This window comes from Ammospiza caudacuta, chromosome 2 (genome assembly GCF_027887145.1).
Source record: "Ammospiza caudacuta isolate bAmmCau1 chromosome 2, bAmmCau1.pri, whole genome shotgun sequence".
NCBI lineage: Eukaryota > Metazoa > Chordata > Aves > Passeriformes > Passerellidae > Ammospiza > Ammospiza caudacuta.
In genome coordinates, this window is record NC_080594.1 from 1,135,809 (window position 1) to 1,149,530 (window position 13,722).

At 47.7% G+C, this 13,722-nt stretch overlaps 1 protein-coding gene across 1 annotated transcript in view; it reads right to left on the reverse strand.

Annotated features, from left to right (window-relative positions):
• TIAM1 (TIAM Rac1 associated GEF 1) overlaps nt 1-13,722 on the reverse strand; it is a 142,876-nt gene that overhangs the window by 38,760 nt on the left and 90,394 nt on the right. Inside the window, exons 8-13 of the mRNA XM_058824750.1 lie at nt 11,545-11,730; nt 9,146-9,292; nt 7,480-7,554; nt 6,851-7,021; nt 2,196-2,300; nt 158-239 (exon numbers count right to left, since the gene is read on the reverse strand). Coding sequence (XP_058680733.1) covers nt 158-239; nt 2,196-2,300; nt 6,851-7,021; nt 7,480-7,554; nt 9,146-9,292; nt 11,545-11,730 — 766 coding nt within the window. The remainder of the gene's footprint in view (nt 1-157; nt 240-2,195; nt 2,301-6,850; nt 7,022-7,479; nt 7,555-9,145; nt 9,293-11,544; nt 11,731-13,722) is intronic.

Below are 13,722 nucleotides of genomic sequence, written 5' to 3' on the forward strand. Positions count from 1 at the left end.
TGGTGAATGCTGCTGTGGGTGGCTCAGCAGCCACAAGTGCTTCTCTCTCTGTGCTCAAGAGACCTTCCAGGTACCTCAGTAAACAGCAAGAACCTGCTAGAACTGACTGGGGAGGAACAGCAAAACAAGGCAGGAAAACAGGCAACACAAAACTCACCATAAATATCAGAGGATGCATCAGACTTCTCCATCTGAATGTGCTGGGTAATTTTCTGACAGATTTCTATTTCCTTGTACAGCTGAATAGAGGGGGAAAAAAACAAACACAAAAATATGTTACTGTGGGAGGACACATCAATTGTAATGGTTTGGAACAGATTTTTGGGTTTTAATTACAGGCAGAAGGGACTGTGGTCATTATTTATCAAACAGTTGCTCTCCACCTGTGTGAGAGGCATTAGCAGTGTCACTCAGCTCTGCTGTTGGAACACAGCTAGAGAGGAGGAAGCAGTGTTTTCCCACCCCCAGCACAAAACAGAGCACCCATCCATTTCCCTCAGTCAATATCATCTTGAGTGCATGACAAACACAGCTTCTGTTCCTGTTTTCCTCATTTACAGGTAGCAATAGCTCAATGTTTTATCTTATTTTAACAAAGACATTGCAGGAATTCAATTATTCAACAGCATTAAAATCACAAGGAGTGATTTTGTTTCTTAAACACATTTCTTCATTATCAGACTATCAGATTGGCTATAGCTCAGCCTGACATTTCACCTTTAACACCCTGATGTTTATTTGTACCAAGGAAAGCCCCCAAGTGTTTGAAATGGTCATTAACATCCTTCCTGGGAGAGCAGCACGAATTCACACCCAGGCAATAGCCCAGAATCCCTCCATGCAGCCTCAAATCCCTCTGCCTTTCAGCACTGAAGTAACAAACCAGCCTTTGTCTTCAGAAAAAATCACAGCCCCAGGTGAACAGAGCCCACAGGTGAATATAAATTCTGTTTACACACTGCTGTGAGCGTGTAAAAATGCAATCTGCAATAATTAACATTTTGAAACTCTGTTTGGACTGCAGTACTAAACTGTTCCTTTAGAAAAGAAGAGGACCTCATTTCCAAAAGGTTTCCCGGGTAAAAATGTAATTTTATCTCCCACTTCTATCAGCACTGCAACAATCAGTATTACAGAATAGTTACAGCCCCATGGAAGTAACTCCATGTTCTCCCCAAACATGAGAAGCAAACATACAAAGTGTTTTGTTTAATATCCCCACATCAGACACCATCCTGCAGCACCCATCTCCACCACTCCCTGCACAGTCCCAGTGACAGAGTTTTGGGCTAATTACAGCTTTTCAGAATACCCAGTAAGTGACGATGACTCTGTCAATCCTACACCCTCTCAACACAAGTCCCCAAAGTCCTTCCAGACAATGACAGCCAAAAGCTGTCTCCTCTGAGCTTCCATTTTCCCCACTCTATCACACTTCTCAGTCCTAGCACTCCTCTAGCACTTTCTCACTATTTGTTGTTGTTGTTGACAGCATTAATGAAAAATCCCAGAAGTCCTTTGCTAAACGAGCAAACCCCCATAACTAGCAAAGTTTTACTTTTTATAAGTAAACCAGTCACCAATGAAAAGGACCTTAAAGAGGTTTACAGCATGCTTGTGTAGAATCACAGAGCTAAAGCATGACATTAATCCTGTTTGGTCTTTTTTTTAATCTCTCATGGCAGAATTCCTTTGAAGTCTGCTTTCGAGATGAGCGAGATGAGAACAGCCAGCTGAGGCAATTAAGGAAGCATATTCTCACACATAACTCCAGACCTTCCTGACCTCAATCTTTACCTTGCCATCAGGAAAAAACCCCAAAAAACACCCAACAACTTGTGTGTTTTCCCCCCTCTTTAAAACTCAGACAGTGTGCTGTCTGTAAAACCTCCATGGACAATGTGAACAACAGGAAAAGACAATGCAGAGAAGTTAAGCTTCAATGTAGCTCAGAGTGACTTGCACACGCTTGTGGCTGTCCCTGCTTTCTGCCCAGACACATTCACACACAAATGTGGGCTCAACAGCAACACAGGATGAAAGGTTTGGAGAGATCCCTTTGCTGAAGGCCAGTTTTCTCTGGTCTGCAGAGCCCCGTAATTGCAGAGTGAAAAGCAGAATTCTGCGTGCTCCAGAACTCAGATAAACACTAATTAACAGCAGTGTCATCCCAGCAGCCCCGTGGGCAGCATTACCAGCTCATAGATCTCCTCCTCCGGCTTTGGCACGTAGAACTGGATCTGGTTGTCCAGCAGGAACTTGAGGCGCAGGTAGTGAGCAGAGCAGTCCAGCTGGTGTGTCTGCAAGAGAAGGGAGCCCTTAGAAAAGCAGCATTCCCTCATCTCTGACCCTCACAGCAGCACCTCCTGCCTGAAGGCTGAACAAACCTGCTGCTCCTGCTCTCCCCCAGCAATAAAATCCATGAACCCATCCAGGGCACTCTGCTGGCCTGGCCTTCTGCTCCCTCCCAAGCCATTCCAGAAATAAGCCCATGCTGGAATAGAAACCTCAGAGCATGCCTCTGGATAAAAGGATTTCTAACCAAATGTTCTGCTAACAGAGCAAAATGGAGCAGGAGAGGTGTTCTCTGTTTGGTTTGGGTTTTTTTAGCATCTTCATAATTTAGCACACAAATAGGATGTGGCAGATTTCAAGCAAGGTTAATAAGCACAAAAAAATCTGTCTGTCCTCTAAATTCCAAGCAGCTCAGGTTACCCTGGCTGGAAGCAGCCAAGAGTTGCATCCTGGATTGCGTCCCAGTGGAAGCAGGTCACACCATTTTAATGAATTAGTTATAATTAGCTGAGGATAGAGCATTTGGTCTGGGAGATGTTAATGACCTTTTCTCAGCATGATTAATAAGGTTGATTTAAGCAGAGGTTAATGCAGTGTGTAATCAAAACACATTACAAGTATGATAAACACAAAGGATATTATCCAGGAGTTACTTTCAAAGTTCCTAAACTGAATCTAATGAGAAACCCCAAAGTGATTCACAGATACAGGAGGTAAATTGTCCTCACTGTCACTTCTGAAATCCCACTATTAAAGGCTTTTACACATCAGCCTTTTCATTGTACCCCAGCAAATTACCAAGGTTTCTCAGGCTGTGCTGAAAACAATGCCTTATCTGAAAACTCACGCAAGAGCAGCATTATTGCCTGTTTGTCCTGTTTTTTAAAGCCTACTTTTCCAGTTCCCGTGTGATCCAGCAGCACTGAGGTGATGAGCAATGTACCTGTGGAGAACATCCCACCCTGACCCTCCAGCAAACACCCAGAGAACAGGAAACACTTTGGGAAGTCTGGATTAGCCCAGGAGTAAAAAAAGCTACCAATAATGAGAAGGAAAAGCAAAACAGATCTATTGCTGCACTCTGCACAGTGCTCTGTTCAAATATGTCCAACCCAAAAAATCAAATTATCCGTGGATGAAATGGGGTACCTGAAATGGAACAACCTCTGTAATCCAGGCAAATTCCTAGTTAATTAACTAATGACTGAAACCTATCCAGAGCCAAAAGAAAAACAGCTGAACGTTGGAGATATCCTTGCTCGCTCACTTTCTTTTTTGGAAAGCTTCTTGCTTGCTTTTCCCAGTGATTACTGCTGTTCTCAGCGGTTCCCTCTTTACAGACACACACATACAAACACCCCTGAAACCAAAGGGAAGAACTGGCATTAAAGGTTCAGAAATGACACAGAGGAGTCCTGGGTCACTTTCTGTCAGCTTAGTTAACTGTCCCTAGACACAGAGGTGTCTCAAACAGAAGGAGACCTAAAGTCTCCTGAGTGCAGCCCCCAAGAGATGCTTTGCAGCCTGCCCAGGCAGGCAGAAATCACCACCTGGGATGAATTTATCCAATCTGGGCAGGCTGAATTTATCCAGGCTCTGGGCAGAGCACCAGCTGAAGACAGAACTGGGTGAAACATTCCTATTTAGAGCCATGCATTTCCTTCTCCATGCATTTCTTCCCAACAAACCCCACAACGCGAAGTGGATGCCATCAATCCAGTACACTGTGATCCCATCCAGGTCAGGAATGAGAAGCCCAACCATGAGCCACCCCATCCAGCTAATTAACATCCCACAGCTGCCCCAGGGCTGTGTCTACCTCAAAGTCTGACCCTGGTTAAAGTGTCTCAGACAGGGCCATGGTGTCCTACTGAAGTGAAAGGAAAAGGTCCCTGCAATGTGGACACAGCCAGGCTGCCCTAAAAGCCAAACCATTAACCACTTCTTGTTGCTGGGAGCTGCATCCACATGTGGGGAGGTGGGAGCAGAAACAGGGCAGCTTTAATGATAGGAATATCCTTTCAGGACCACCCAAAGTACCTTTCAGCCATCCAAATCAGCTTCTTGGTTTATTTATTTCTCTCCTAATAACTCTGGCTAGGTCTGGACTAAATTAAGCAGCTAACCCTGTTTAAAGCACAGCCTGACAGCTCAGCTGAGGTGCTCCAGGACAAGAATTTACAGCTGGGCTGGGATCCCATTCCAGAGGCTCCAAGTGCCACGGTGGGCTGGCACACAAGCACAGCTCCTTTGGCCAAGGAGAGGGCCTGGCACGCCCTCCAGCAGCACAGGAATGTGGCCATCTCACTGCTCCTGTGTGGCCCAGCCCTCCCAGCAGGAAAACACCAGCCCAAAGGCAAAGGAAGCCCCCAGAGCACCAGGCTCAACTTCTGAGAGGCTCTGAGCACAAACCCTGAGACCTTGAGCTCTCTGCTTCTTGCCCCTCATGCAGGTCTCTTTGAAAAATGTAAATGGTGAGGGATAAAAAACCTTTCCTGCCTCACTTTTTATGCAGTCAAAAGACAAAATGCCATGTAGTCATATGGGCTTGTTTTTTACTGCTATTATCTCCATGTTGGGTTTTGGTGTTATTATCTCCACACTGGCTCTGCCTAAATCCGTGTACAGAGTGTGATTTCCTCCTCCATTTTAAGACATACCATTATGCAAATGCTACTAATGCATATACATTCCTTCACACTGAGCAGCGTCATCACAGAATCACAGGATGGTTAAGACTGGAAGGGACCAACTATTTCCTATCAGCCAGAGAAAGCAATTTGATGCATATACACTGAGTTTTCCTGCCTTCCAAGTGATGTTGCTAGTTACATCTGAGCAGAAATCTTTGAGAAACCACTTTAAGAATGCTTTAAACACTCCTCCCACCAATCTTGAATCATAAAAGTGTCACAAAGCATCCTCCAAAGCCTAACTGGCTGTATAATAACAAGCAGCAATGTTAGCATAACAACACATTTTCCACAATGACTTTAGTGCATTGAATGTTCTCCAACAGAAGAATCAAGCTCAGTTTAGCAGCACAGATTTAACCACATCCACACAAACATGAGGAGGTTTATATGAAATGTAGAGCTTGAAATGTTTACTGTACCAGAACTTGACTGGTTCTCAGATGGCAGATGGCAAACTGATGTGAAATGATGTGGATCGGATATTAAAGGGGGGAAAATGAGCTGAATGCAAGAGACAGAAGAAAGAGATTGATTATTAAATGCTACAGAAAAAAAGGCATCTCAACAGTGCTTTTCAGGCTGGAAACTCTCACAGAAAGGAAAGAAACAGATAGTAGTGCTTGAAAACACACTCACCAACCTCCCCTTCTCCTTAAACACCCCCACCCACTGCAGCAAAAGCACAGGGAGAGACCAGACCCTGATCCAGTCCACTGAGCTAACCATCCTCACCCAAAGCAGAACATAAACCCTAAAAATAAACCATTACTAATCATGTGTCATCCAGCTTCCCTGTTATGCCTCTCTCCCAAAATGTCATCTTTTGCTGAACACAAAGCAGAGCTTTCAGAATCTGCAGCGCACCTGGCAGAGACGAGTGCACCGTGCAATTACTGGAAACAACCGCCTTTCTCTCACCTTCCCTCCCTCAGAGGCACATGCAACACGCTCTCCAAGTCCCCAAAGTTAAGCTCTCAATAGTAATAAATGTTTTCTTTTCTCCTGCTGTTGTTGTTGTACAAAGCAGACTCACTTTTCAGAGCGGCACGTGACAGGTCTCGCTCGCTCCGAAAACACACATTACGCAGCTGCCAGAGCTGAAAGCCTGTGTTTAATTTGTCAAAGTTCCCAACTCTTTGGAGATGGAACTCTTTTTAATGGCCCAACGTCTCTGATACTTCATCTGGCAAAGAAATCCAGGTGGTTTTTCTCCCCCCCCCACTCCAATGTAGATAAAAGCTTCCCTCTGTCCCCTCCTGCCACCCACGCCAGGCTGGGTCTGGTTCCGCACTGCAGGCAGCAAACACACCAAGTCTGGATTGCACCTTCCCCATCCTGGGGCTGCTGCTGCTGTCTCAGTGCCAGCCTGGGGGCAGGGAAGCAGGGATGGCTCCTGGGAACACATGCCCTGGCTCCTGGGAAGGGCTGGCTGAGGTCACCTCACCTGCCTGGCACAGGGAAAGGGGCTGTGGGAGGGATGCAGAGCTGGGGCACCAGGGTGGCTGCACCACCACAGTGTGGGGCACCCAGGGGCTGGGAGATGGGTCCCACCCTCAGCTTGGTGCCACTGCAGGGACAGGGGATGGCTAGCTTTGGGAAAGGCAGAGCCAGCATGTGCAGGCACTTCCAGGCTCATACACAGCAGCCAGAGTGGGCAGGGCAAACCCCAGCCTGCCGTCCCTGCTGTCCCTGCAGCCACAGCAGGTCAGCTCCAGCTGCAGGGAATTCTCTGCTGTGCCCCTGGCCCCAGCACTGCAGTGTGATTTGTGTTTGTCACCCCAGACAGACCTGGTGTCCCAGTGCAGAGCAGCCCAAGCAGTGGCACACAGTGATCTCCAGCTGCCCCAAGGCAGGTTTACCTTGCAGATCATCTCCAGCACGTCCCTGGAGGTGTCCCCAGGCCGGATGACAGTCAGGACAGGCTGGTTGTTGGGCAGACAGAACCACGAGGGCGTGAAGTACTCGTGCACCCAGATATCACAGTCGGGGTTGTGCTGGTGGACGCTGCTCAGGGCCACTTCTTTGTCCCTCTAAACAGACAAAATCCATCATGACAACCGCAGCCCAACACAGCTCCCTCTCCATCAGTGACTGGTGCATTATGTGCTGCACCAGAGCTCTCAGACAGAACGTATTTGGCTCCTAAGCCCAGGCTGAAGGCTTGTCTGGACAGGCACCTGCAGTTTTCTCTGAGCAGGGTAGAGTGTGCCTCCTGTGCCACCCACACACTGCTGCAGTGTGCTTCTCCTGGGGTTTCACCCTATGCCTACTGGAAATGCCAGGAATGCAACAGCAAAATAGCAGGGATGAAAGAGATTTGAATTTAAAACCGAAATGTGCAGTGTTTCTGGGCAAACCACAACAAAACTGTTGTGGGTACTGCTGCTCCAATGCTTAGAAATGGCAAAACAGCAAATCTTCTCATTTATTCTGAATTTACTAGCTGCAAACGTGGGGGAAGGAGGTAGCTGGAGAGTTGGGGTTTTACCTTGCCATCTGGGACTGTGTCATCAAAGATCCCTTCAAGGGATTTCTTCACTGAATCCACTCCTTCTCCAAACACCTGAGGAACAAGAGAAGAGATCTGCTTTAAACACAAACTGACTCCCTGTGCACAGTACATGCCATGGGCAGAACAGCCTGTCTCACATCCAGAACAGGATTCCAACTGAGAAATACAAACAGCCATCCCCAAACACACTGCTTGCACGAGCCAGAGAGCCAAAACCAACAGGATCCTGCGCGGGAGGAATGATCAGACAGGAATATGTGCAGCACCCACCCCAAATCAGCACAGGGCAGGCAGAGCTGGTGCTGCAGCAGAACCCAACAGCGAGAAGTTCAGTTTTAGAGCTCCACATCAGCACAGCCCTGGGACCAAGTTGCTGGGCTGTTAATTATTCCCTGGCCAAAATGAAGCAGGGACCAGGCATGATGGAAAAGGCCTCTGCCTTTTGCTTCCAAGAGGCAAGACTTTGCACAAGCAAGGGATATGTGTTCAGGCACTCCATTCAGGCACTCTGCTACTTCCTCAAAACTTGACACTTTTTACAACTCTCTGCACAATGGATTTCCTTTAACCTGGAACAGAATCTCCCTCCATGCCTGAGCTGTGGAGGAGTGAGGGGGGCAGGAGCAGGGGAGGCAGCGTGAAGAATGCAATTATCTCCACTGAAAGGAAAAACAAAAGGAGGGAGCTCAGGGGGATGAAAAAACAGGTCTGAAAACACAGCACAGGCAGGATCCCAGCTCAGGAGAAGGGATTTGGGGCAAGTAAATACAAAGCAACGGGGATGCTGCAGCATCAGCACAAGGAACTGGGAATGTGCTCTTGGAGCTGCATCCCAGCCAAGCCCTGGGCTTTTGCTCAGCCTCTAAATATATCAGGTGAACTTTCAGTGTCTCATCATCCTCTGCTGAACAAAACAGCCACTGCTGCTTGCACAGACAGCACCAGAAATCACAGGGCACAGAGCAGTGTGTGGCCCCAGCCCTTCTCCCCACAAGAAGTGAGGGAAGAGAAAGAAAGGCAGAGCCTACATTTCCTGCAATTAGGCGAGGTATGGCTCTCAAAAAGTGAAAGCTGTAATTAGGGATGTTTGCAAAGAATAACAGAGAAGCACCTTCCTACCACACTGGAGCACGTTTTCTACAGAAAGATCTGGGCAGTGACTGGGTGGAAACTGCACAACTTCTGCTTTTTTATAAATCTGAACCAAAACAGGGAGTGTCCCAACTAAATGCAAAGCTCCTGGTCACTTGAGGAAGTTTTCACCAAACTCAGCTACATTTAAATCATTGTACAAACTCCTCATTTTAAATTAAAAATAACCAAACAAGTCTGGATTGTTTTGGGGTTTTCCCTCCAAAGCTGTGTCTGTTTTACACTGCTGCTTTGTTGCTCCTGAGATTAGGGAGGGTGCCTGCAGGAAAAGCAGAAGGAGCAGAAATGCAACAACAGAATCCAGCTGAAGAAAAGGACAAATACCAGCCCTTTGGTAGGAGCTGCTGTGCCCTGATGTGCAGCTGCAGCCCCTGAGTTTGGAAGGGATGAGGAACACCATGACTGTGCCAGTGACTCTTTGTGAGAGCTGCGTTCTGCCCACCAGCAAACCACCCCTGCAATAACAGCACCCCAAACTCCCACCTCTTACCTGGTTAATGCTGGGCCTCCCCTGCTTCTTCTTGGAGGTAGTGTCCAGCCCCCAGAGAGAAGAAAACCTGCTCCTCCTCTTGCTGGCAGACCTGGACATGGCCTGTGTCCTTCTCCTCACTCCCGACTCCCCCGTGCGAGCCGCCACCTGTCAATGCCACGTGGCTTCAGCATCACAGCTGCAGCACCCCAGCACAAACCCCCCAAACTGGGGGGTCTGGGGGGGAAAAAGGGCAAATCCTATGGGAACACAGAGTTTTCACTGCTGGGACAGTGGGGATGCTGCCAGGCTGCTGCCTTCTCACTGCAAATTAACTCACTTCTGCCAGCATCCAACATCAAATATTGAAATGGACAGTACACACCACCTAATCAACATTGAGCAAAACCTCAGCACCAGGGAAGGGTTTGGGCTTTTTTCTTTTCTTTTTTTTTCCTAGCAAGGTTTCAAAGGTGGACATGTGAAACCTGAGATTTCCAAACTTATCAGTTGCTTCCCAAAAACCCCATCTTCCTCTTTGCTCCTTCCTGTGGAAACACTCTGGGCATGCTGGTGCTGACTCAGAGGTGCAGCAAGGCCAGATAAAGGCTTGCAGGGAGCTCATGGCATTTGAGCCTGCACTTCCTTAAAGATAAGTGACATCTGAAGGATTGAGCAAGGCACAGGAAGGGGAAAAGGGGTCTGAAATGACCCTTCCCATCAGAGCAGTGTCAGCTGCCCTACAGCAAAATGCCCTGTGGCAACCAGAGACACTGCCTTGACTGAGCCGAGCTATCTGGGGAGCTCTGGAGATCAGTGGGACATCACTCAGAGATGAACAGTTCAGGCCCAATAAAAAGTCTGTCAAATCACATTTCCCAGGTGGAGGTGGCCTGAGGAGAGGAGCTCCTCTCCTGCCAAAAAGGGAGCGGTAGGGAAGGGCAGGAGGCGCAGACAGACAGACAGACAGACCCACCCTGCTGACTGCACCTCCTGGAACACCTCAGTGCTGCATTCCCACAGCCCAGAGCAGCAGAGTGGCCCTGGGAACAGCCAGGGATGTCCCCAGCTGAGGAACTGGCTGGGTGCAGCACATCCAGAACTGCAGCGGGATGGACAGAGGCTGGCTGCTGCACCAGGGAACCCTGTGAGGAACCAGGGCTCTCCTTGGCAACTGGGGGGAAATCCAGGAACAGGAGAACTTGAGCACCACAGCAACACCTCCATTTCCACAGTGAGAGGCTCCCCAGCTGTGCCTGGGACATTTACACAGAGCCACATGGGGTAACTCAGCACATCTTGGATGAATGTACTGGGACACCTTCAGGAGACTGGGGTCATGGAGTCACAGAATCATTTGGGGTGGAGGGGACCTCAAAGCCATCCCCTCCTATTCCACCCCTTCCACTGTCCCAGGCTGCTCCAAGCCCTGTCCACCCTGGCCTGGGACACTTCCAGGGATCCAGGGGCAGCCACAGCTTCCCTGGGTAAATTCCCTTCCTGAAACTTGAGTTAGGGCTCCTCACATGAGGCTGCACTTCCCCACGTTCCTGGGGGCAAAGGAGGACATGAGAGTTTGCTGAGAGGAGAAGAAAACACGTGTCTCTTCCAACACAACATTTTTCCCAACATATTTTTTCCCTTGGCTCTCCAGAGACACCAGCATGAAGAGGCAGACTGTTTTTCAGGCTAGAGCTCAGTGCTTTGCTTGATGTGAAAAAAAAAAAAAAAAGCATAAACGCAAATTACAGCCCGCCACTTAAAAAATATAATAAATCCAGCAGCAATTAGCAGGATGATGACGCTGATCTTTTCATATAGGAAAGAATAAAAACGCCCCTGACTGAATTACAGCTCTGCATTCAACTGCAGGCTACAGCTGACATCTACGAGACAACAGTGGAGCTCAGCTATTTCTGTGAACCTCCAGGAGTCCAAGCCAAGACTACAAGAACTCAACTCAAATTCATTTTGCAAAACATTTCCCTGTACATTTAAGAGCTGGGCTGTTGCAGTATTTAAATTTAAACAACCATTATTTGCCACACCACAGGGAGCACATTTCCCTTCCCTTGTGGAGCACCAGGTGTGGATGACCAGAGTATTGGAATAATTGCTTGGAATAATTGGAATAAAGTCAGACAGCCCAGGAAGGTCTCAGCCAGCATGTGCTGAGGGTCTCAGAATGGCTCCCACTGACTTAATGGGATGTGTCCATACGGGATGGCTCCCACTGACTTCACGGCATGTGTGGATCACACCCAAATCTGTGCACACTTGAGATGACCCTGAAGACACTTGAGATGAACAGGAAGATCTGTTTCTGGTGGCAACTCCAAATGACACCTCTAGGACAGAGACGGCTCTCCCCCAGCTGCTCCTGCAGCCCAGCCCAGCCCGTGCCAGCCCTGCCCACTCACCAGCGCGTGGAAGGAGGACACGGAGAAGATGCCCAGGCGGCCCATGGCCACCTTGGTGGGGCGGCTGGCGAAGGCCAGCAGGCGCTTGGGGTTGGGCAGCTCCCCGCCCTGCAGGCTGGCCAGGTAACAGCGGTACCGGAACAGGTCCATCTGGAACTGCTCCAGGTTCTGCTCCCACACGAAGATCTGCCAGGGGACAGAAAGGGACAGAGCCTGGTCAATGCCTTGGAACAACCCACAGTGGCACACTCGCAGAACCTCTGCTGGGCAGAGGGACTCTCAGATATGTACAAGCCTCTTTTCCCAGCCCAGCAGTTGAAGAAGGAGTCAGAATTCTTCTGTTCTCATTCTCAAGGTTGTTTATTGCTTTTTATCTATAAAATTCTTTCTCCAACCTGCTGAGGTCTGTCTGGCAGGTCAGACAGAGGAATACTGCCCACCTCAGAGGTGGTGTTATCTTTTTATACTAAAAACTACATGTCAGTTACCATAACTTCCCAATACCTATCGCCTCGGTTAGACAGTGAGTTTCTACTCTAAACCAATCCAACAGTGCCCTATTTACAACAACTTCCCAATCTCTATGTCAGACAGTGAGTTTCTACTCTAAACCAGTCCAAAAGTGCCAACATCACCCAGAAGATGGAGGCTAGGAACAAGAAGGAAAAAGGACAAGGCACGCTCAAATTCGCCCATCTTGGGACCCTGAGCTCCCATTCTAAAAACCACAAAAATATATTTTTCACTCCTGTGACAAACTAGCTATTATTCTACTTAAACTTTCTTGACTTGTAATTCTTCATATAAAGGTTGGGAATTGTTTTTTTCCAAGGGCTAAATCAAAGGCAGGGGGTCAAGGACAGCCAGAGGAATTTCCTGGGTTCCAACAATACACCTGTCACTATGATATTTTCTGAAAAATCCCTCTGTTAGTATTTTTTCTCCTGAGAAGCTGAGAAGCTTCAGAAAAGACATGTAAACAATAATTATTTGATTGCTTTGGAGATTGTTTACTAACAGGTGTACCTTTAATTAGTTTTATGTGAATTGTGTTAACTTAAAGACTAATTTTAGTTGAGTTGTGCTGGGATTCTGGTCAGTCACGGGTTTTTATTATTTATTCTTTTCTAGCCTTTTAATATATCTTTTCTCTATTCTTTTTAGTATAGTTTAAGTATAGCATGTTTAATATAACATAATACTATAAAATAATAAATCAGCCTTCTAAGAACATGAAGTCAAATTCTCATCTCTCAGCTCATCCTAGAAACTCTCACAACACCACACTCACCCTTTTCACCAGGGCTGATCTCACCCAACAAACCCTGAGTGCTGATTTTCCCACATTCCCCTGCCCTCCCAACCCCCCAAAGGATGCAAACAGTTAAAGAGTTTTGATTAGATGGAAAACAACTTTCTACATTCGTGGCAAAAGTCTCCTCCTGGGACAACTGCTCCTTTGATACAATGCTAATTAAGAGGATTACATTTTCATTTTTAATTTTCTTTGTATTTCCAGGATTCTCTGCTCAGCAGTCCCTTAAGAGGCTTCTTTCACGCATCAAGAGCATCTGAAGAATCAGAAGAGCAAAGCCCACCAAACTCCAGGCACAGGGCAACCCAAATCAGCAGCCACAGCAGCAGCTTTGCTGTGAGCAACAACAGAGCTTGAAAAAGTGCCATACACTGGGGATAATTAATCTGATCAGCAGAAGAGTGCTGCAATCAGCCTATGGAAGGACTTATTTAAATAATTCAAATGGCTTATAGGAAACAGTTTCAAAGCATCCAAACTCAGTTACATAAAGAGAGAGACTGCTCTGCCCTCTCACTGTGACTGACAGCTTTGAGTAGGGTTCTTTAGCATCTCCTTCCTCTTTCTCCCCTATTTCCCCTTCCCACAGGCTTCCAGGGGGTACAAATCCCTTTAGCTGAGCCCCAGCCACTTCCCCCTATGCTCTGCATTACAGGCACACTTGGCAGCCGTGGCAGGAGAGCTCCAAATGAGGGAAGCAGCAGCCATATGTCAAATTTCCCAAAATAAGGTGCTGCTGCAGCAGTGTGGGAGACATCTGCTCGAGGCTCTCTGCTTCTGAAAGGCAGCCAGCCACGCTGTCCACTTGAAGGCAGCAGGGGAGGGCCCAGGGATGCAGCCACAATGTCAAGGCAGGCCCTTGT